Here is a 21,819-nt window from a genome sequence, read left to right as displayed (position 1 = left end):
TAAAGTTTTTCATGCAGCAAAAACTTTTGTAAAACCTCTTTGCCTCTAGATTTGAGAGAAATTTTAAATTTGATCGGCGTTTTGGGGGCCACATACTGTAGTTTGTCTACCTCATATTTTCTCTTTTATTGCAAAGATTAACAATTATGGTTTTAAAGAACGATAAATTACGCATGCGTGTTTATTAATGCAGGAATCGTCAGTCGAACCCAATGCCATTCAAGAGCAGACCTCCAATTCAAGAAAACCAATCATTCGGAACATACTCTTTTCATGAACTCATCAGGGCCAAGCCCAATCAAAAAACTCATCTTTTGAAAATTATTCTTAGTGTGAAGTAACAAATAATCATTAGTAGGGTCAATAACTTCGTGTTGATAAATAGATACAGAGGTTGATTGAGCGTACCTCATCAAACAGATATTAAACAGTAGAGATTTCTCAACCTCTGACAACTTGCGAATTGAATTATACCCTTTATACATCATGTTTAATTTATGAATCATATCTTTTTCACTACAACCTACAGATAGATACATCATTGAAGTAGCAAGATCGATGACTGGATATGACCACACGACATCGTCAAAATCAAGAATACCGGCAACTTTGTCCTCATTACTGATCAAAAGATTCTGTTCATTCAGATCACCATGGATGTACGATTTAGTGAAATGTTTATCCAGCTCTGGAATTGTCTTGCTTTCAAATTCATTGATAACGTCCTCGAGAACCTTTTTCAGTGCCATATCTTTGATGACATTGAGGCAAGAATTTTTCAATATTTTACCACATGAGAGGAGATCCCAGATCCAACCTGTTCGATCAACATCTTTAAATTGGGGTACATCCTGTAGGAAATTAAGATTCGATCTACTCATTATCAATGTTTCCACTTGATAATAACACAGTCATCTGGCACGTGGTAAGGTGACATAATTTGGTGTCACTCATTAAAATTAAGTTTTGGGCACTCTAAGGGTCGTCTACACCAAATTTCATGCTTTTATTACCATATATGTGCTAACAGACCTCACTATTTATAAACTCGAGATTTTCAAAGAAAATTCAAATTTAGAATGGATAGGAATTTTTTTTGAAAGTTTGAAAAGCTCTTTCATATAAAACAGTAGCGTAGACAGGAGGTACGCAAAATTTGTGTGGGAGGGCAGATTTTCATGACACTGTAATTATCTATTCATAATGTAAAAATATAATTAGTGTCATAAAAATCTGTTCTCCTACACAAATATTGTGCCCCTCTTGGCTACGCTACGCTACTTTAAAACGTATCCTGTTTGAAAAATGAAAGGTTCTGTGGCGGTACAAGAAGATTAATTTGAACTCTCAAAAACAGTCTCTGACAAAACGTGAAATCAAGCGTTAAACTTACCAACATAGCATTGCAAAGGTTCGCACAAGTTCTTCCCGTATCCTCAGCAAAGGTATCCGAACAATTCTCTTTGCTGTAATCAGGAACTTTTCCTTCCAGAAAGGTCACTAATCGAATATCATGGGAACAAGTCACAACATTGTTTTCACCAACACTGAGTAATCCTTTGTTTATCAACTTTTCTTTGGTGCAACCATCATAACAAGCTTCACCAAGAACTGGAATGTGATAAGAAGCAATGAATTGTGGAGCATCTTCACCATTAGACTTGATCGAAGGAACAGGAGTTTGAACAGCAAAACCTCCCATACTTTTTGAAGCACAATGTGACATCAGTTTGACAACAGATTCCAATACTCCTTTACTAGCAGATCCACTATTAAAGATTTTCAAAACAAATTGTTTTGTTTCGTCTTGGCCCTTCAGTTTCCCTGGAATTATAGATATTTTATTTTTATTAGTTTTACACCTAGGACTCCCCTCCTGGGTTTAACCTTAAAGGGTGACAATAGAAAGTCAAAAAAAGTCTCCCTAAGGGTCGAGAATTTCCCCCTTTTGGGCATCTCTACGGGTTCGATAACCATGAAAAGTCACTTTTTTCACCGATTATATATCTCTTAGGGTGGCCTTTTGCCAAAAAAATCCTAGTTTCTCTAAGAATCAGTTTTCAGAGGTCTGGTCTGCACATACCCAACATTCTCTAAATCCAGTACCTCTGGCATTTTCATTGAATTAATGACCGGCATATACAATAGGATAAAAACTCCTATGGAAGTCCATTTGATTTAAAAGTGCATTCTTCTATTCAAACATATGGAAACCATTTATTAGATTGCTTCCCTTGAGATGGTTTCCACAGGGTAGCAAAAAAGAATCCACACTATGGACTTTAATAAAGCTCATTATCAATATATTTAGTCAAAGTATTTTGAAAAAATTTGTGGTCCAAATAGACGGAGCTTTATTTTAGGAGAGTCTTTACCTTTTATCCGAAAGTTACGATCATCATATGACACCATTTCTACAGGTTCACTGTCTCCATCAAGTTCAAGACCAAAACATTGTAAAACAATCTCTTTCAACTGTTCATTGTCAACATAAGGTCTGATCTTCAATTCTCCATTCAATAAAACTATATTTTGTTTGTTAGAAGTCATCTAAAAATATAAACATATAGTATGTAGTATTTGATAGTTTGATTATCTTGATTTTGTCCTTGTGAGAGCCCCCCCCAGCGGCACCCCTAATCACGCCATCACGCAAAAAAAAATTCTCCATCACGCATCACGAAAATCGCTAAAAATTTGTCATCACGCGAAAAATAACGAAAATTAGCCCAAATCACGCATCGCGCCTCAAATCTTTGCCCTATCACGCATCACGCCAAAATCTTGATCACGCCATCACGCCATAAAAAATCTCTAATCACGCCATCATGCAAGAAAAAAGTCCCAATCACGCCATCACGCAAACCGCTTGGGGGCCTCTTGTGAGCTTCGTCTCATTTTACAATTTTACTGAAACTTTTAATTACCTAATTTTTATGTATTTTTAGAGCACTAAATAATTACTGATGATGATATTAATATATTGAACATTGCTTCGGTCAAGTTCATTCGACTATGTCTTGCTATTGACTTATTAATAGTATGTAGCATCTTTATTGGTCTATAATTGCCATGGATAGGGTTCTACATGCGTGATTTATAACATATGTTATATCAAGTTGTCCATCAGCCTCGAGACCAAAAACCAAGAATTCAGAGATATACCAATATTGACATTGATGTCAACCATCTTAGAACTCTAAGGAGGAGCCATTTATCAAACGAGAGTAAAGTACAACAACTAATTCAATAGGTATTTGTGGAATTAACCAGGATAATAACTAGTGATACAAATTTTAAAAGTAGTTATAATAAAATATATTACGAATTTAAAAACAGTATATAAAGGTTGTCGTCAATATCTTCATTCTAAAAATACAAATACAATACGAATAACAACTTATTAAAGATAATGAATTATTGAATTATTATGGCTGATATGCGCAGCGTTGGTTGGGAGAAAGAAGTTCTTCTTTTGTTCAACAAATATGCTGTGTAAGCATAAGCAAATGAAAGGAGACGTATAGTATAGTTCCTTAACCTACCAAAACAGTAACACCTTATATTTTTTTATGGTGAGGGTTTTGAAGAGCGTAGCAGCTTCCGTCATTCTGTTAATTTCTTTGCCAAGAAAAATTGCACCACCGAAAATCACATCCCCACCCGTCCGAAAATTTTGGCAATTACGTCGAATCCTACCTATCCGTTCAAAACACTTCCCCTTGTTTTCCATCCTTGCTTTTAAATGCGAGCACATTTAAAACTGGAATTTTCATTTTCAAATTCCAACTTTAACTAGACATAAAATGGGATCAAATTTCACAAAATATACAAATATTGTGTAACTATTTAGCATAATAAAATCTATATAAATATAATATCATTTAATTTTGTACTAACAATTCTTAGAAAACATAATTAATGCCCATTAAAATATAAACAATAATTTAATAAGATATATAAAATTTATTTGATGTATTCACTTGTACAATAATATTGAAATTCATTTTCCAAGACCGAAGTAAAATAATATATAAACCATTGCTAATAACATCACCAGGGCTAATATAGCATAAAGACCAGTCTTAAATAAAAAAAAACAGCATTTAATATTAAAGCCCTGAAATGACTCGTACTTTGACACAAGTTTTATCTTATTATTCCTACTACATTTTGGAAAAAGCAAGAATCAGTTTTAAGTTTTCAAAAAAGAGGAACCATTTCATCATGTACAAACATCAAACCTTTTCTTGTCTTTAAACTTAGAAAGTTTTCAAAGTCATGTGTTGATAACCGGCAATGTCTGGTTACCTAAACCTTACTTAATTTCTAAAAACCAAGTTTCTAAGAGAGATTTAAAATTGTATATACACATTATTATACCTTAATTGGAGATTCTTGTTTCCTTGCTTGAGCACGAGCTTTTACTGCCAGAGTGTTCTTTTTGTTTCGTCCTTTGAATTCTTGTTTTCCTTTTTTCGATACAAATAAAAAAGGTTTAAAAAAAATGAGAGACAAAAGCATAGTAAATTTTCATTTTAAAATAGTATCCTGTAGCAGGAGTTTAAAGCAGTGTCACAAAACACCAGTTTGGGCATTTTTTAAGTAATATTTGAGAGACAACAACTTGAGTTTTGACAACAACTTTTTGTCAAATGTCAAAGACATTTTCAATTGTTGTTTGTTTACAAGGTACAACAGAAAAATTTGTATTGTAGGTTTGTGTAGTGACCCAAAATCACTTTTATTTTCGCAAATACAATATTTAATACTTGAAAATAAACCCTTCATAAGTTGCCTAGAGGGTGTTTTGAAAAATTTTTAGCGCCTGTAGCGCGCATCAACCACCCAAAATGGTTACTCCGAAGGCTAAAACTCAATTTCTAAGTCAAAAAACGGCCAGTGACCAAAGTGCTTGGAATTTTTCCTGAACCCAGAATTTTTTTTCTGACGTAGATTAATCTGAATTAGAAAGGCTTGGGGCAGACAATTACGGGATTTCTGAGGGCAAAAGTTTTCACCAAATGTAAATCGGGAAATTACTTCCGATAACAGATTACACACTTTCCCTGTATCCTTTTAACGCCAGAGGTGGTTTGTTTGGGCGTAGATTCCACCACTCGGCAGCGCGCCAAATTGCAACGGAGGGGCTACGGACTTTATTCCGATAGACAAATATCTAGGTACAATAAACGTTAGGCTGTCAAGTCCAGGAACTGTCGAAATGGCAATCACGTGGCAGGATAAAGTTTTTGCAAGCTATGGAAGATATGAGGATTTAATATAATTGAACTAATCGAAGTTTTACTGACCGAACAAATCGAACTGCTATTGCTTCAAAAATTGTGAGCGTTCGATTAGGTTCGATTAATTTTTTTAATCAAACTTTAATAGTTCGATGGAATTTGATGGAGTTCGATTAGTTCGATTGTTCGATTGGTTTGACAAGTTCAATTGATCGCGTCTGGATTAAAACAGCTAAAAAGAGTAGATGGTAGAATGGATTTTGGATTTTCATCGGAATTTCTGACCGCCGCTGGGAAAAAAATATTGCAAAGGCTACAAAAAATTTTAAAATGTATATATGTCGTCCGACAGGGGTACCGAAATTTTCTGGAATAGCCCATTTTGGTGTGGTGAAGTTGACAGCTGTGACCCCTGGCCCCCCTGCCCTAAGATATGAAACCTGCCCTAAGATGTGACCCATTTATCCCAAAAAAGTTTTCATCTTTTAAAAATTATCAATATAACCAACGATGTAAAAATAATAGATAACCAACTACCTCTAGAAGGCACTTCTCCCAAGAGAACAACCATTGTTTTCCTATTGAAATGAGCACTTTATTAAAAAGCTCTGTGTGCAGTGCGTGTTATGCTTTTAGCTAGATTTTGACACACTTTTTGACATCCACTGAATTGATAGAAAATTGAATTGTTATTTACTGCAAATTTGGGAATTTTTTTCAAAAGATAAAGGTACCAATCTTTAGACAAATTGACTACGGATCGGCCTGATACCACTTAATCTTCATCTGGATAAATAAACGCTCATAAAATGCTGTTATCTGAAAAATATATGTGTGATTTGAACTGCGATATCTCACGAATGAAAAGTGCATGAAGGTTGCCTGATACAAAATAAACAGATGAATGTTTATAGAACAATAATATCTAATTAAAAAATTCCATTTGTGAGGCTGCCTATAGGAAAATACACTTTTTCTAACCCAGATTTTGGAAAAATATACATCACGTGATCGATTCTGTCCAATAGAAGGTTGCAAATGAAGCAAGTTTTTCTTTAATTGCACTTTTTACGATGCAAAATGTCATTAATATTTTTACAACCATAACACGGATGTTTTTTGAGAATCAAGGCAAGTTGGTTATCTATTATTTTTACATCGTTGATATAACTTTATATTAAAAAGTAATGATCCCACAGTCAGTATAGACCTAACTCTTCATACAAAAATTACGGAGAGAAACGCTTGTTTGGACTTTGTACCCTATGCTACAGCAAGCAATTAAGCCAAAGTCCCGCAAAGACGGGACAAAAATCAGTTTGAAGTTTGCAAAAAAACGCCACATAGAAGATCTTTCAAATTCAAATTTTTCCATAAGTTCTAGGAATGAAAATAAAGGGATAATGATAATTGAATACTATCCATTGATGATCCGCGGCACTATTGTAAAGCTAGAATCCCTTTGCGTACTCTTTGCTTGAGAAAATGATTGACAGATTGAAGTTTTTCACCCGCGCGGGCGCTCTGCTAGCTCGGCTCAATCCTTGGACCGCGCTAAAAATGGTTGACTGAGCTGTGATAGATCATTTCGATGGAAGTTGTTGGAATGTTTACAAGGAGCCTTCCGGGGCTCCGGAAACGTCCGGAGCAAAAAGTGCTGTTTTTTGTGCTGCTGAACACCAGAAGATTCCGGAGTACTTCCAGTGTTCCGGAGCACGATTTTTGGTGATTGGCAGTCTGCAGCGGAACTCCAGAACGTTCTGGTGCACTTCCCCTCTAACTGTGCATGCGCATATTTTAAAAAAATCAGCCGACTCATGGTAGTTTCAATATTTTGACCAGTGATGCTTTGGAATAGAGCTAAATCACAAATTCAATTTCATTGGCTGAACCATCATCCTTAAAGTATTTTATTTGACCAAAGTGTCCATAAACTCAGTGAGGCTGGACCTTCGATTTTTGAGGATTACGATTTTACCAATTTTTTAGCAATTTTTGCCTCGCTAACCCAAATCTTGCAGCCTCTTTACCTTAAGGAAGATCGAAATTAAAGTTTTTCAGCGTTCCGAAAGCAGAAATTTTTTCATCTTGCACAGGATCGATTCTCAACAACAAAATACATCTTTTGGTCTTTGGGTTTGTCTCTGACGTTTTTCCTTCAAAGAATATCGATCACTTTCCTTTTCCCATTGAGCGCCAGAGAAAAAAATGATTAGCTCGCGTTTTCGCGCGGGCAAATAAAGATGAGGCGGCAATCTTGCACTGAGGGTGCTACTTAGTTTCTGCCCTATTTTGCGCCCACGACACAATGGTCTAAACACGGGGGTATTCCAAATGATAAACTATGTTGTTCTGTACTGTAAGTGTTTATTTTCTGAGCGATACAAATAGTATATTGAATATTATTAACTTATCTATTTAAGTATTTTTGAGTGCAAATTTGAATATATGGTTAAATAAAAAACAAACGATAACAGTTCTGTTTATTCCTCAAACCCCCGGGAAAAGTTTTTTGCTGACTAAGCTATTTTACAAATCTCGGAAAAGAACTCCCATAGGAATTCCGATACCTAACCCGATTGGTTAATTTTGGAACGGCTTCAAGAAAGTCATAATGGCAGATAATTTTAAAAGTTTCTGAGGGAATGTGTGTAATTTATCGATGTCGATGGCTTGTTGATTCTTTAAAGAAAAAAGAAAACAGATATAGCTTTTTCTAATCCTGGAATATCGAGGTTCCAGCTTCACTGAAACTGGGGACAAATATTTTTTGTAACCATGTTTAAAGGGTTTTTTAGAAAATGATAAAAATTACTTGCTACGGAGGAAGCACCGGAAGAGCTCCAGACTTTTCCGCAGAAAAAATATTGTTTTTTTTTAGCTGCTCCGGAAAACTCTGGAAGTTTCCGGAGCGCCGGGAGGGTCCTTGTTTACAAGGCTCTTGACAGAAAATTGTTTGTTTTATTGTCAATGATGACAGTGCCGTTATTAATTTTGTTAGATCTGACAGTTAGTCACACTAGGAAATCTAGCTTTCAGAAAGAAAAAAAACATCAGTCATCTACAGGATACATTTCAACAACAAGGATGAGAGTTACCTGAATCAAGTTTGCAAGACAATAATAATTGAAACTAAAAGTTGGAAACAAAATAAAACGTGCAGCAGCCAAAATCAACCAACTAAAATTTGTCATTCAATTCCCGAGACAGCGCTTCGATTTTTAAGGCCTTGTTTATACGCTAAAGTAAAACAATTACGCACATGTAAATGGGTCATTGTTTGAGGTCCGGCAAAATTTCCGGGAGATAGCCTATCCGGCAGTGCGCGGATCTAGGTGGGTTCCGCCTCCCCCGTAGATCTTTTTCTTGGGAAGTTGATCTTCAAATTAGTTTTCAAGGTTGGCTTGGCTCAAATTTTTTCATCTATGGCACAAATTTTAGGCAATTTCTCAAAGTTTTTGAAAATGTTAATTTCATTAAAAAGCGCCGGGTTATTTTTTCATGAATCCCTTTAGAAGTTTTGCGGCGCATTTTTTTGCTTGAGAGTCAAGTAAACGATATAGCGCTTTCGCTGCATTAATCTTTGATACGCATTTTGGCGGGACGCTAGTGTGGCTAACTGTCTGACAAATTGATGTTTGTAACTGCACTTTATAGTTTTGATTCCCATTGAAGAATCCTATTCTGGTTTTCATTTAAAGGCGACCATCGAAAAATTGTTCTGTTCGCGTCGCAACAGGTGTTAAAAATGCATGCAGGCGTATGGGCGATCGGAAAAATTCCCGGGTTTTTTTAAATTTCTTCTATAAGTTGCAAGTTGGCTGGGGGCAGGTGGTGACACAAACAGAATAATTTCCGGATGGCCGCGAAAGCGATCAAGAAAAAAGCTAGGTATATATACGTCAAAAGAACAATTTTCTTTTTCCAGATTTTTTCCCGAATCTCCGCACCAGAAAATCAGGGGAAAATATGATGCGGGCGGATGACGCGAATAGAACAATTTTTTGATGACCGCCTTATTAGATGTGTTGTTTCAGAGCTTTTTAGATCTAGTCTGACAGTCACCAGTGCATCTGGTGGAGAAGTTGGAGAAGTCCAGGGTTTGTCAAGAATTTGCGCAATATAGGACACCAGACAGTACTTTTGTCTTTGCCTAGTTTAACTTTTAAATAATAATTTTCGACACAGGACAAAACACGGAAATTTCCTTTCCTTTTCCAAAAGCAAGACCTTAACTTACCAAGCTGCTTTCGGTACTTGTCAATATCTGTCCTTGCATTGTTGGCATTATTTCGAGCCATATCTGTTCTTTATTGTCTGAAATATATCTATTTAAATGCAAAAAATTCAGAAATTCTCAGGTAATCCATGTGCATGTCTGCACAGCACCGAAAAATCACAGCAAAAGTGAAATCGAAAGTTCCACATCGAAAGCGCTATCCTAAATATTAATCTCAGTTTCTCTAGCATAGATAAAAATGGCTGTGGACTTATACGGAGAAAGGGAGGAAAGAAATTGAAGAAATAGCGGGAGAATTAGTGTAGGCTTTTTGGCTAGATGACGTCATCTCATGAAAAAGAGTCAATTCGGCTTAAAATTGGTGCAAAGTCTTCTCCCCCATACATCCCATACCCCGACTTTCGAACTTTGGACCCTTACCGGGACTAAAAAGGAGAAAACAAAGGGAATTTTTGGGAATTCTACGACCCTTAGCGGGACAAATTTGACCAATTTTGACAAATCTCGATCTTTCAGGGGGTAAAAAGTTGAAATTTTCCTATTTTTCCGACCCTCAGTGGGACTGAAATTTGATTTTCTGATTTTTCCGACCCTTAGCGGGACTTTGGAAGTCCATAAAAGGTACCCTTAAGGGCGGCACATACCGTACCCTCCATTTGCCTAAGTACACCCCCCGGGCCATGTGAGCTGTGTGAGCTCTGTCTTAAAAAAATTTGTTGAGATTTCTTGAATTTGTTGAGAGCACTGGACACTCGTATTGTTTAGCTTTCGAATGCGAAAGGCTATTTGGTATCAATCCCGGGGGGGGGGCACTCCAGGTAAGTCACCAGACGTACGGCCCTTAAGGGTAGGTTTTTTGGACTTTGGAAAGTGCACTGTAAGGGTTGATTTGTTGTAAGGGTGTAAAATTTTAGAAAATACCAAATTTTGAGGTAAAATTTGAGAAATTTCAAAAAATTTTGCCCTGAAAAGGGGAAAAAATTTCGAAAAATTGCACTATAAGGGTCGATTTTCAGCCAAATTTTCCTGCACTGTTAGGGTCCGATTTTGGAGACCTGATTTTTGGCCGAACGTACGGTCGTTTTCAAAACCGAGTGCCCCCCCCCCGGTATCGATACGCTATGAGATAAGCGTAATCACAAAAATAAAAGCGAAATGATTCACCCTAATCCAACACCACGCCTCAGCAACTTTGCTCTGTCTACACACGAAGTCTTCACCCTGTCTATACAGGACACTGAAATGTTGTGATCAACATATTACGCCTAAAAAATCCGGAATCCATGCTATCACAAAAACTGCTAAGACTACTTTGTGTTTTGTTGTGTATTCTTATCCCAGTCAAGCCCAGTCTTACTTAACACAATCACAAGAAAAGCTCGTATCCAATTCCTTTTAGACCGCTTTTTGTAATTTAGCACTCACGAAAGTATCACGTCTTGTCAATTCAATCAGTAAAATAAAACAGTGCTACAAGTGGCTCTAGGTACAAATAATTGTGATCCAATATTATCAAAATTAGACAGAAACCTTTTTCTTTTACAAATCATCAACAAACCAAACTTTTAGGAGCTTCGATTGATGTTTATATTCTATTTCTCTAGTGCCTCTTTGGTTTAAGATCTATATTATACAACTCTATTATAATTAACTGTATCTTGTCGCTGATTGAGTTATTTCATTAGCTGGCCTATTATCGGATTACAGGCGGACATCAATCATTACGATAGAAAACTTCAGATAAAATTAACGTAATAATATGATTACAAGTTCTTCAAGGAAAATTAGGCCATATTAACCCATTCACGTTTACAGGAATATCCAAAGTTTTGGAAGCCTTTGGATGATCTTAACTTTTTGAGTTTGAAGCCTTGACCTTCGAAGCCTTAAGTTCTTGTATAGTTGTATAGTTTGTTCTTAAAAAGAAACGTACACTGTGTTATAAGGCATTTAAGAATAACAAGATTATTGCGGCCTTGTTCAAAAGTGAAAAAGAAAGAATTCAGCAGCTCTTCAGGTGTTCACACTATGTAGGAATCAAATCTCTTGACATTGAAAATTTCAATAGGTGACAATTCAGACAAAAACATAAGCTATGCTGTAGAGGCTGCTTCATAATTGGTAGATCGGATCCTATATAGGAAGTATATATAGATAGTTGCTGCGATTCAGATTAACCAAAACACATGGTAAAAATGTAAAAAGTAAAAAAGAATATCTTTTATTCAGTTTCTTTCTTTAAAAATCAAAGACAAATGTGAAAAAATTGAAAGACCGAAAATTACAAATATTATACCTTTTTAGATAAAAAAGATTTGTAGGAAACAAAATAAATCTTATATTAGCATAATAAATAATAAAATAATTCAGTTGTATGTTTCAAGATTTACAGCTCTGACAGTTTCGACCAAACACATGTGGTCTCGTGTTTCTTCGAGATCTTTCGAGAAGATGCTTCCAGCATGAATATGATGATAGTTTGGAATATCGACAACTCCTCCTCCGAGTGGAGTATTCTGTTGTTCGTGTGCAGCCAAATGATGTCCTCCATCTTTCAATTTGTAGATCTGTGAACAAAGATAAAGATTCAAAATAATAGGAAAGACAGAAATAAACATAAACATTTGGAGAGGATCACCAGTGAAAAAATCTGGCGCAAGCTGGAATTCTCTAAAACATCATTAGGACATGGAAGAAAAAGTCTCTACAAACAATGAATTTATAAAACGTTTGTCATTGGAATACTTTAATTGTAGAAATTTTAATATAATGCTGCAATATAACCAGAAATTTCGAGTGGATAAATTTTATCAATCTGTCGATTCAGCGTGTTTTAGCGAGATTTATTTTAGCAAAAATAGGGAAAACTCGCTAAAACGCTAAAATTAGTCTCGCCAATATTTCTACGATTAAAGTGCGTACACACCTATCTCATGGTCACGATAAAAGTTTTACCCACAGTTGGGGATAAAAGTTGAAGACGGTCTTGGGAGTACAATTTCTTCAATTGAATTTCAAATAGGGATGAAATCAAATTGAAAGTGGGACTGAAGTTGTTGGGTTTTCCTACCGTGGATGAAATTTTAGCCAAATTTTCCAATAGGGTAATGGTCCCACCGGGTATAGTTTCTAGCTATCAAGAATTATTTGTTTGAATTCAATATCGACAAAAGAAATAAAAACAAATATCTCGTAAAAAGAAGAACTTACTGTATTATAAACAACACGGAGTCCGTTGTTTTCTTTGTCCGGCAAAACGTAAACTGCACTATTCGGACAGCAAAATTCGTATTGTTTTTGAAGAATGAGTCCGTCTTTTTTGAATCCTTCTCCTTTAAGTGTGACGCGATTGTAAATAGAACCATGTTCGTAAGTGATTACACCACGAACTTTATAAGCGCCATCATTTTCGAAGCTGATGGTCTTTTCTTGGATGTAACCGTCTGGCATTGCTGATTTGAAGAAGTCTTTAACGCTGTCTGGATATTTGGCGAAACATCTAAATGTGAAAGAAATTTGATAAAAATTATATAACAAAACATACTTTAGAATTTCCTTTCATTTTCAACTTATTTGATAAAAATGATATAGAAACTGATAAAAGTGATACTGAAGGCGTGACGTCGCTGGTACACTGAATCGCTCATTTTTTCACATCTGAGACGGCTTTTTTGAGTAAGAAATCGGTGCTATCCTATTTCATAGGATTCGCGCATTTGTTACATTCTATTTTTTTAAAGTTGATTACTGTAGTTACGGAAAGAAATATCATGTACTAAAAACACTATGAAATAGGCTAATAGAACTTTAAAGAAAGGACGGTTCTCCACCCCCCCCCCCCCCCCCCCCCCGTTGCAAATATTATGGATCTACCCAGGATAGGGGAATCATAGCGAACGTGATTTCAGAAGGTCTACAATGACCAGGGTTTGCTATCTATGAATTGAACGAGGATTTGAACTGAGAACTTTCCCTGGTAAAAATTCTTGATAAGATCTGAAAAGTAAGAATCTTAAGAGATCTTTGTAAGATCTTACAAAGATTCTTATGCAATCTTGAAAATTTCTTATTACAAAAAGATCTTTAAAGATCGTGTCAAGAAATTGTTAAGAATTGTCAAGATTCTTCGCACACAATCATAGTAAGAAAATTTAGGTTTCTTATTAAGTTCTTAAGAAGAATCTTATGAAATCTTATGAAATCTTGCAACCATAAAATAGTTTAAGATTCTTTGTGTTTCTTATCAAGTTCTTATAAAGAGACTTTCCAAATCTTAATTGACAAATATGCAAAGAAACTTTAAGATTCTTAGCGTTTCTTATCAAGTTCTTATAAAGAGACTTTCCAAATCTTAATTGACAAACATGCAAAGAAACTTTAAGATTCTTAGTGTTTCTTATAAAGTTCTAGTCTACACAATAGACAGATCCAGGCTTTTAGGCCTTACTCTTGGTCTATAGGCACTGCTATAGGCGGCCACTAGTGACCCCCACCGGGAATTGCTTATTAATAGGTTTAAACATAATAGACAACATTCACAAAAGATGTTTATCAATAGAGATTTTAAATAAAAGAACGTTTAAAACACAGCTGATTGGCTTAGGTTTCGAAACTCTCTATTGTTTCATTAAAAACGCAGTGCGCATGCGATTTATCTGGAGAATTTCAATATTCAAAACAATAGCAGTGCTCATAGCCCGAAGAGTAGGAGTTTTACGCTCGAAACGAAGGAAGATATGACGTAGCCTAATAAAGTTCGGGTTAAGAGTCTTGTTGAATAAACACAATAACACGTAAATTTGTGGTTATGAGAAAATCTTCGATTTTGACTTTTTTTAAAGAATTTGAATATCAAATTTACATACAACCATACAAATAGGGTATATAGGGTAGAATTATTATTCTACAAAATATGTAAAGTCTATTCACAATAAGTGTGCACTCTTTTTTCATTTACCTGTAACTTTTGAAGGAATTCTTAAATCTTTATAAATTTGGTATCATTAGAAAGATATTAGTGAGTGGAACAATTTGAAATAAAAAAAACTTTAAGAAGATTGTAAAAATGAAGATGAAAATGAAGAAGAAAAAAATGAAGATCTTGTAGAAAAGTGCTATAACTATCATTTTCACTGAAGTGAATCTTTAATCATCGAACGTCATCACTGTGAAAAAAATTCTCAAAAATATTTATTCAGTCAAAAGATATCAAACAAAGTTATAAGCTGATTGACGTCTAAAAACGCTGTTTTCTGCAGTTTTTTGCTGTTTTTTGGGGTCAATCACTTATTGCCCCCGCAGGAGCGTAGCGACGAGGAGGCACTCATAGTTTCACGCATAGATATTGGACTGGAATCTCGAAATTTTGTTGCGCGTTTGTTTTGTCGCCCAAGCATCTCCGTAGTTAGTCTCTTCCGTAAATGTTCGGTTTTTTTCCGGGACGGTAGTTTACATATATTATACGTTATATATTATTACCATTATTACATATTACAATTTTAGTTTTGATTTAGCTTTTAAAAGCTTAAGCGTGTGTTATAAATGCAAATCATAACAGTGTATGATATAACACAAATTACAATATTACTTGTGCAAATCAAAACAAACAAAATGGCAGACTGGTTATGATGATGAGCTGGGTGACTGGAAAAAGTGTTTTGTATGTCAAATTTTGTTTCTTGTCTTTGAAACTGAATACTAACTACTGTAATTTAGCCAGAAGTTCATTTTAGCAATGATTTTAATTCTTTTTCCGGAATCTTTAAAGAAATTTGCTCAAGTTTTTAAGTGTACATTTGATATTTTTGTTCAAACTCGAATTTATCTTTGTCTTTTATTTTATTAATAACTACCTTTATTGTTTATAGAGCTTCTCGAGCTTTAAATACCATCATATGGTCGTAACTTGAGAAAGTCCTTCTTAACTTAGTAAAACAAGATACCGGCAAAGTACAAAAAAGTTGAATGTATGCATACAGTATGTAAAGTTGAATCCAAAAGTGGTTGAAAATGAATGTTGAATGTCAATCAATGTAAACAAACTTTTTCTTTTGCTCTTCAAAATAGATTTACCTCACTTAGAGTTTTTTCACTGTTTTTCAGTGTGGTAAATCTATTTTAAAAACCTGCAAAAAGTTTGTTTTATACATTCGTTTAACTTTACATGCGCACATTCAATTTTTTCATGCAGTTGTGATAGCCTAATTAACTTACGCTCCAGTGGTTTGGTGAAATAGCTCCAATTCTGGCTTTCCAAGTTAGGATGGACCTTCCCGAAGGCATTTAACGGTGGTTAGACTAGGTACACAGACAGTCATACAGAAACACCATAAAGTAAAAGTATATATAGCTATAAACTCAAAAAGTCTTGCTTCCTGAAGGCACGTCTCTTCATTGTCTACGCTGCGATCATCCTGAAAAAGTACTACCGTGCGTTGGTCTAATGTCGACACCCCTCTTCTAATTTCGACATCCTTCTTTAGAAATAGAAGTAATAGGACGGTTGGAATCAGTGATGGACTCTTCAACTGATTGCTAAGCAAAGAAAATTTTTTCAATCAGCGATTCCGACCTTCCTATTATTCTTATCTCTAAAAAAGGGTGTCGAAATTAGAAGAGGGGTGTCGACATTAGACCAACTTACGGTATGCACTTGAAAAAAATTTAGGCGCATTTCAACTTTTCTCAACTGTACGTCTGAATGGACCACAATGGCATTCCTTTATTTTTCTTTTGACCAATAAAATAGAAGATTTTGTTTGAGAAGTGCAATCACAGCGTAAGCAAGTGGAGGCCGGGCCTTAACTAGGATTAGTTTCTATTTCACCCTATTTAAGATGGCGCAGAACTTTTTGATGAATTTCATACGCAGTATCCTCTTGACTATTGTTTAATAGGCAAAGTTGCAATAGAAAATTGTTGAAATATAGCAGCCAATGAAAAAACAAGCTATTTCTGATTGGTTACCTTGTTGATTTATTCACCACTATATATTTTACCTACAATCTAAGATGTCTGTGGCACTATCAGAAAAGGTCTATTTAGTGAATAATAATCACGATATATATTGTTGTAAGAAAGAAACTAGGAGAAAAAAACAAACAGGAGATGTGAAAACCTGTAAGCTAATGATACCATAATTTTTGAAATATATTTTTGAGAAGCTTTTCCAGCTTTTCCTTAAATTTTATTGAATTATCAAGCTGCGAATTCTTCAAGTATTTTGTTAATGGAATATATTTTTTTTTCAAGCAAATGCCTCAATCAATCAATCAATCAATCAATCAACCAACCAACCAATCAAACAATAATTAAATCAATCAATTATTCCTGATTATTTTTTTTAATGTTTTAATCTTTGAATGCATTAAAGCTTTATAAGTGCTTGACACGATCTTTATGTGGGGGCATTTAGTGAAAGCTATGACTAGTTAACTTTGTATCATAACTTTATATTGAATAAACATTTTAATGAAATTTTTTCACAGTGATGATCTCCTAAGATCAAAGAATCTCTCCAGTGAAAATGATAGTTATAGCACTTTTCTACAAGATCTTCATTTTTTTCTTCTTCTTTTTTATCTTCATTTTTAGAATTTTTTTAAAGATTTTTTTATTTCAAATTGTTCCACTCACTAATATCTTTTCAATGATATCAAATTTATAAAGATTGAAGAATTCCTTCAAAAGTTATAGGTAAAAGAAAAAAGAGTGCACACTTATCGTGAATAGACTTTAGATTTCATATTTCTACAGACATCTGTAGAATTACGGCAAATTAGTAGATTGCCACACAACAGAGTCTATATTGTATACACCACAATGAGTAATTTAGCGCTGACAAGTAAGGGCGAAGAATACAGTATGGTTGAGTATAATATCGGATAAATAGCAATCTAGACAGCTAGCCTAACTCGTCAGTTAGACTGTTTACTCGTCACTACAAAAGTTCTTGGGTCAGGGGTTTGGAGCTCACCGAGGCTAGTCAGCAAGGATAGTTGTCCTAAGATTCGGTAAGAATCTTGAATCGATGTAACGCTGATCAAAACTATCTCGCGTGGTTAAGTTAAAGATTTCATCCAAGGATAGTTGTTCTAAGATTCGGTAAGAATCTTGAATCGCTGTAACAGACAAGAATCTTATTAGCATCTTACAAAAGAATCTTATCAGATCTTTAAAGATCTTAAAGGATCTTGGCACGTTCGTAGTAAGAAACTGAACAAGAACTTGCAAAGTTTCTTGATAAGATCTTATCAAGAACTTATCAAGAATTTTTACCAGGGTTTGATTGTAGTCCTCTGGTTATTATGTTAAAAAGTATGAAATACTTACAAAGCTCCATATGCCATTGTGCTTGAGATTGAAGCCCACGGTACTGGCAATTTACCAGTGGTACATACGAATTTGGTGTCGATGATGCCAGTTGTTGCGTCCCCTGTTCCTTTGCCACGAACTGCAAATCTGATTCCGTTAACTTCAGCGTCTAGCTCCATGATGAATGGGACTCTTTGATTTAAGAGAAGTGCGCCTGCAGAAGCCATTGTTTTTGTGGTTAGAGATTGTTTGTTGCGAGTTTCTTTGATTCTAGTTGCTCTGTGAATGATTCACTAGGAAACTTTTTGCTCCTTTTATACTAAATTTTTGACTCGGCCCCAAACGGTGTATTATTTATATCCCGTTGTCAACCACCAAACAACAGGAAAGCCCCTTTTGTTTTTAAAATAATTTGTGATGTAAATTAATGGGGGGACACAAACTAACAGGACATTTATCAAGTTCTAAAAATAATTAAAACCAAAAAAATAAAGGCAATATAAAATAATGGTGCATTTTTGTGCAAAGTAATTGGGAAGGGAAAAACACAAATTTAGCGAGCCAAAAATTAGTATGAGATTATTATTTTCCCACTGCACTATTAAGTGAAATTACCAAATATTATTCAAAGAAGTCTAAATAATTGGCTTTCCCCTTGTTTAATTCCTGGTGCGTTGTAAAACATTATAATATTAATTATTGTTGGTCTCTAATCACTTATAATTAACTGTCTCTTGTCGCTGATTGATTTATTTCATTAGCTGGCGTATTATCGGATTACAGGCGGAAATCAATCATTACGATAGAAAACTTCAGATGAAATTAGCGTAATAATTTGATTGCAAGTTCTTCAAGGAATAAATGTTGACAAGTTTTTAAAACTCCTCAGTAATTAGTCCAACCGTTTGTTGAAATTTGAAACAAAACTCCTAACCCTTTCGCCGTTTGTTACTAACCCCAATACTTTTAGGTGCCAAATAAACGGGTCCCACGCTTATTAATTTTTCGAAAATTTTCCAACCCCAACGGACCTTATTAGGACTCCCACGTTTATTAAAATTAAAAGGTTTCTTATCAAATATTTTTTAAGATGGACTGCTAGATTCATGTAATACAGTACTGCGCTTATTTTACGAGGGCTTGTTACAGTAATTTTTTGTTCTTTTGTTGCATTTTCATACTAACCAAAACACATAGTAAAAATGTAAAATGTAAAAAGATTTATCTTTTATTTAATTTCTTTCTTTAAAATTCAAATATAAATATGAAACAATTAAAAGATGGAAGATTACAAAAATTATATAAAAAGACTTGTAGGAAACAAAATATACAAAAATTTGATTTGGATTGGACTACTAAAATTGAATCATATACCCAGTCGAGTCAATTTTCCTAAGGACCAAAAAACTTTCAAGTTGAGTTTAGTAATAAAGGAAATAAAGTGTATGTCACTCAAAACTGTATCAAACCCATCAGTAAATCCAAAAAGTGTTACATATATGAGTGAAAGATTAACTAAATAACTATGACGAGATTGCTGGATAAATTCAATAATAGCATAATGAATAATAAAATTTTTTAGTTATATGTTTCAAGATTTACAGCTCTGACAGTTTCAATCAAACACAAATGGTCTCGTGTTTCTTCGAGATCTTTCGAAAAGATGTTTCCAACATGAATATGATGATAGTTTGGAATATCAACAACTCCTCCTCCGAGTGGAGTATTCTTTTGTTCGTGTGCAGCCAAATGATGTCCTCCATCTTCCAATTTGTAGATCTGTGAACAAAGATAAAGATTCAAAATAAATAAGAACGACAGAAGAAAGAACGTAAAAATTGGAAAGGATTAAGACTGAAAAAACTGGTGCAAGCTGGAATCCGATATAACATCATGAGGACATAAGAAAAATCTACATACAGTAGATTTCTGAAACGTTTGTCTTTGGAATACGTACACACCTGTCTCATTGCCACGATGGAATTCTTTCCCACAGGTGGGGATGAAAGTTTCAATCAAAATCATGTTTTCCCCCGTGGATGAAATTTTAGTCAAATTTTCCTGTAGGGCAGTGGTCCGGGTATAGTTTGAAGCTATCAAGAATTATTTGTTGAATTCAATATCGACAAAAACAATAAAACATATATCTCCTAGAAGAACTGACCTTATTATAAACAACTCTGAGTCCGTTGTTTTCTTTGTCCGGCAAAACGTAAACTGCATTATTCGGACAGCAAAATTCGTATTGTTTTTGAAGAATGAGTCCGTCTTTTTTGAATCCTTCTCCTTTAAGTGTGACGCGATTGTAAATAGAACCATGTTCGTAAGTAACTACACCACGAACTTTGTATGCGCCATCATTTTCGAAGCTGATGGTCCTTTCTTGGATATAACCATCTGGCATTGCTGATTTGAAAAAATCTTTAACGCTGTCTGGATATTTGGTGAAACATCTAAATGTGAAACAAAATCGGAAAATTCAAAAGCTTTTAGGCAGCTGGAGAATTGTTTCCACGAAGGGCCACAAGACAACTCTTATTGAGTAAGAAATCCGCCTATTTTATAGGATTCGTGCATTTGTTACATGCTATTTCAAACTCAATTTAATTTTAAAGATGATCACTGTAGTTACGGAGAAATAGGCTAATAGAACTGTAAAGGAAGAATAGCCTCCCCCCTCGATGCCAATGTTATTGATCTCGGGATAATTACCCAGGTTAGGGGAATCATAGCGCTCGCCAGGCTTGCAAAACAATAAATCCGTATGGTATTGGTGACATTACTCGAAAACTTACTCGAAATGAACAGCTACTGATAGATAGATAGATATTTTATTACATATGCAATGCTGGACAAAAGGTTGTAGATAAATGAAATTTCAGTGAAAATTGATGAGAAATAGACAGACAGCATTTGATAAGTTTGGAAAGCACCCAGAACCTCTTGGGAACTTGTTTTTGATCGATATTGAAGTATTTTGCAAGCTGAAGTGTCTACAAACTTTTTGTCCATGATTATGAGATTTTTAGATTTTAGAGTTTTCGATCGTGATGTCATAAGATCTACGATCAACAGGGTTGGTTATCTATGAATTGAACGAGAATATGAGTATGAACTGAAAACTTTTGTTTGTAGTGCTTTTAGACAAATCGGTTACCGCTCTTCCTCTTGCTATTCTGTCAAAAACAGAATTACTTACAAAGCTCCATATGACATCGTACTTAAGATTGAAGCCCACGGTACTGGCAATTCACCAGTGGTGCAAACGAATTTGGTGTCGATGGTGCCAGTTGTCGCGTCCCCTGTTCCCTTGCCACGGACTGCAAATCTGATTCCGTTAACTTCAGCGTCTAGCTCCATGATGAATGGGACTTTTTGATTTAAAAGAAGTGCGCCTGCGGAAGCCATTGTCTTGATGGTCGGAGATTGTTTGTTGCGATTTCTTTGATTCTAGTTTCTTTGTGAATGATTCACTAAGAAACTTTTTGCTCTTTTTATACTAAATTTTTGACTCGGTCCTAAACCACAAAGCCATTTGATCACTGTAATTTATAAAAAGTTACACAATACAATACGAATTCAATCACGAATTGACAAATCAACAAGTCACGCAATGGGGAATGAAACATTATACAACAATGGTATGCCACGATATAATGTGGTCGATATTAGTTTTTAAATAGACCCTGGGTTAACAGTTTGGGACCCCTTTCCATTTTAAACAATCGTCCCATGATTTCTCTTGCAGCCTGCTTTTGTTATCAAAATCCTATTTTATACACACGGTCACTCAACAAGGAATAAGTTAGAAGGCGGGATAAATTTGAATATGGTAAAAACATCTCAAGGCTTTATGGACTCAAAAACAGTCAAAAATACTTACAAAATAGTGAAGATAAGGGTATTTTGATTAAAGAACAATTTTAGCCAAAACACAAAAATATAAGAAAATGCGAAGACTTCAAAAACTTAGCAAGTTCTAATAATAAATGTGTCGAACGGTATAAAAGTTACGAAAAT

The 21,819-nt window shown here is 34.9% G+C and overlaps 3 protein-coding genes across 5 annotated transcripts; all 3 read right to left on the bottom strand.

The window, feature by feature from the left end:
- LOC136823811 (hydroxylysine kinase-like) lies at window positions 1–2,550 on the bottom strand. Its single transcript, XM_067079984.1, has 3 exons — window positions 2,376–2,550; window positions 1,394–1,824; window positions 1–851 (listed from the first exon to the last, which is right to left on the bottom strand). Exons 1-3 carry the CDS (start codon window positions 2,548–2,550, stop codon window positions 252–254), a joined length of 1,206 nt encoding a protein of 401 aa, XP_066936085.1. The 3' UTR covers window positions 1–251.
- Window positions 2,551–3,233: 683 nt separating this feature from the next.
- On the bottom strand, window positions 3,234–9,674 carry LOC136823801 (triple QxxK/R motif-containing protein-like). Its single transcript, XM_067079973.1, has 3 exons — window positions 9,487–9,674; window positions 4,384–4,472; window positions 3,234–4,084 (listed from the first exon to the last, which is right to left on the bottom strand). Exons 1-3 carry the CDS (start codon window positions 9,545–9,547, stop codon window positions 4,004–4,006), a joined length of 231 nt encoding a protein of 76 aa, XP_066936074.1. The 5' UTR covers window positions 9,548–9,674; the 3' UTR covers window positions 3,234–4,003.
- Window positions 9,675–11,701: 2,027 nt separating this feature from the next.
- On the bottom strand, window positions 11,702–21,280 carry LOC136823780 (green fluorescent protein-like). Of its 3 annotated transcripts, none has more exons than XM_067079950.1 (3): window positions 20,999–21,280; window positions 12,697–12,985; window positions 11,702–12,053 (listed from the first exon to the last, which is right to left on the bottom strand). In XM_067079950.1, exons 1-3 carry the CDS (start codon window positions 21,205–21,207, stop codon window positions 11,853–11,855), a joined length of 699 nt encoding a protein of 232 aa, XP_066936051.1. In that variant the 5' UTR covers window positions 21,208–21,280; the 3' UTR covers window positions 11,702–11,852. The 3 variants fall into 3 exon arrangements, with proteins under 3 accessions (XP_066936051.1, XP_066936050.1, XP_066936052.1); XM_067079949.1 differs by lacking the exon at window positions 20,999–21,280 and adding an exon at window positions 17,818–18,185; XM_067079951.1 differs by lacking the exons at window positions 11,702–12,053; window positions 12,697–12,985 and adding exons at window positions 19,005–19,578; window positions 19,964–20,252 and having other exon boundaries at window positions 20,999–21,279.
- Window positions 21,281–21,819: the final 539 nt, after the last annotated feature.

This window comes from Clytia hemisphaerica, unplaced genomic scaffold (genome assembly GCF_902728285.1).
Source record: "Clytia hemisphaerica strain Z4C2 unplaced genomic scaffold, Clytia hemisphaerica genome assembly, whole genome shotgun sequence".
NCBI lineage: Eukaryota > Metazoa > Cnidaria > Hydrozoa > Leptothecata > Clytiidae > Clytia > Clytia hemisphaerica.
The sequence above is the reverse complement of the archived record's forward strand: the minus strand, read 5'-3'. Positions and strand labels throughout refer to the sequence as shown.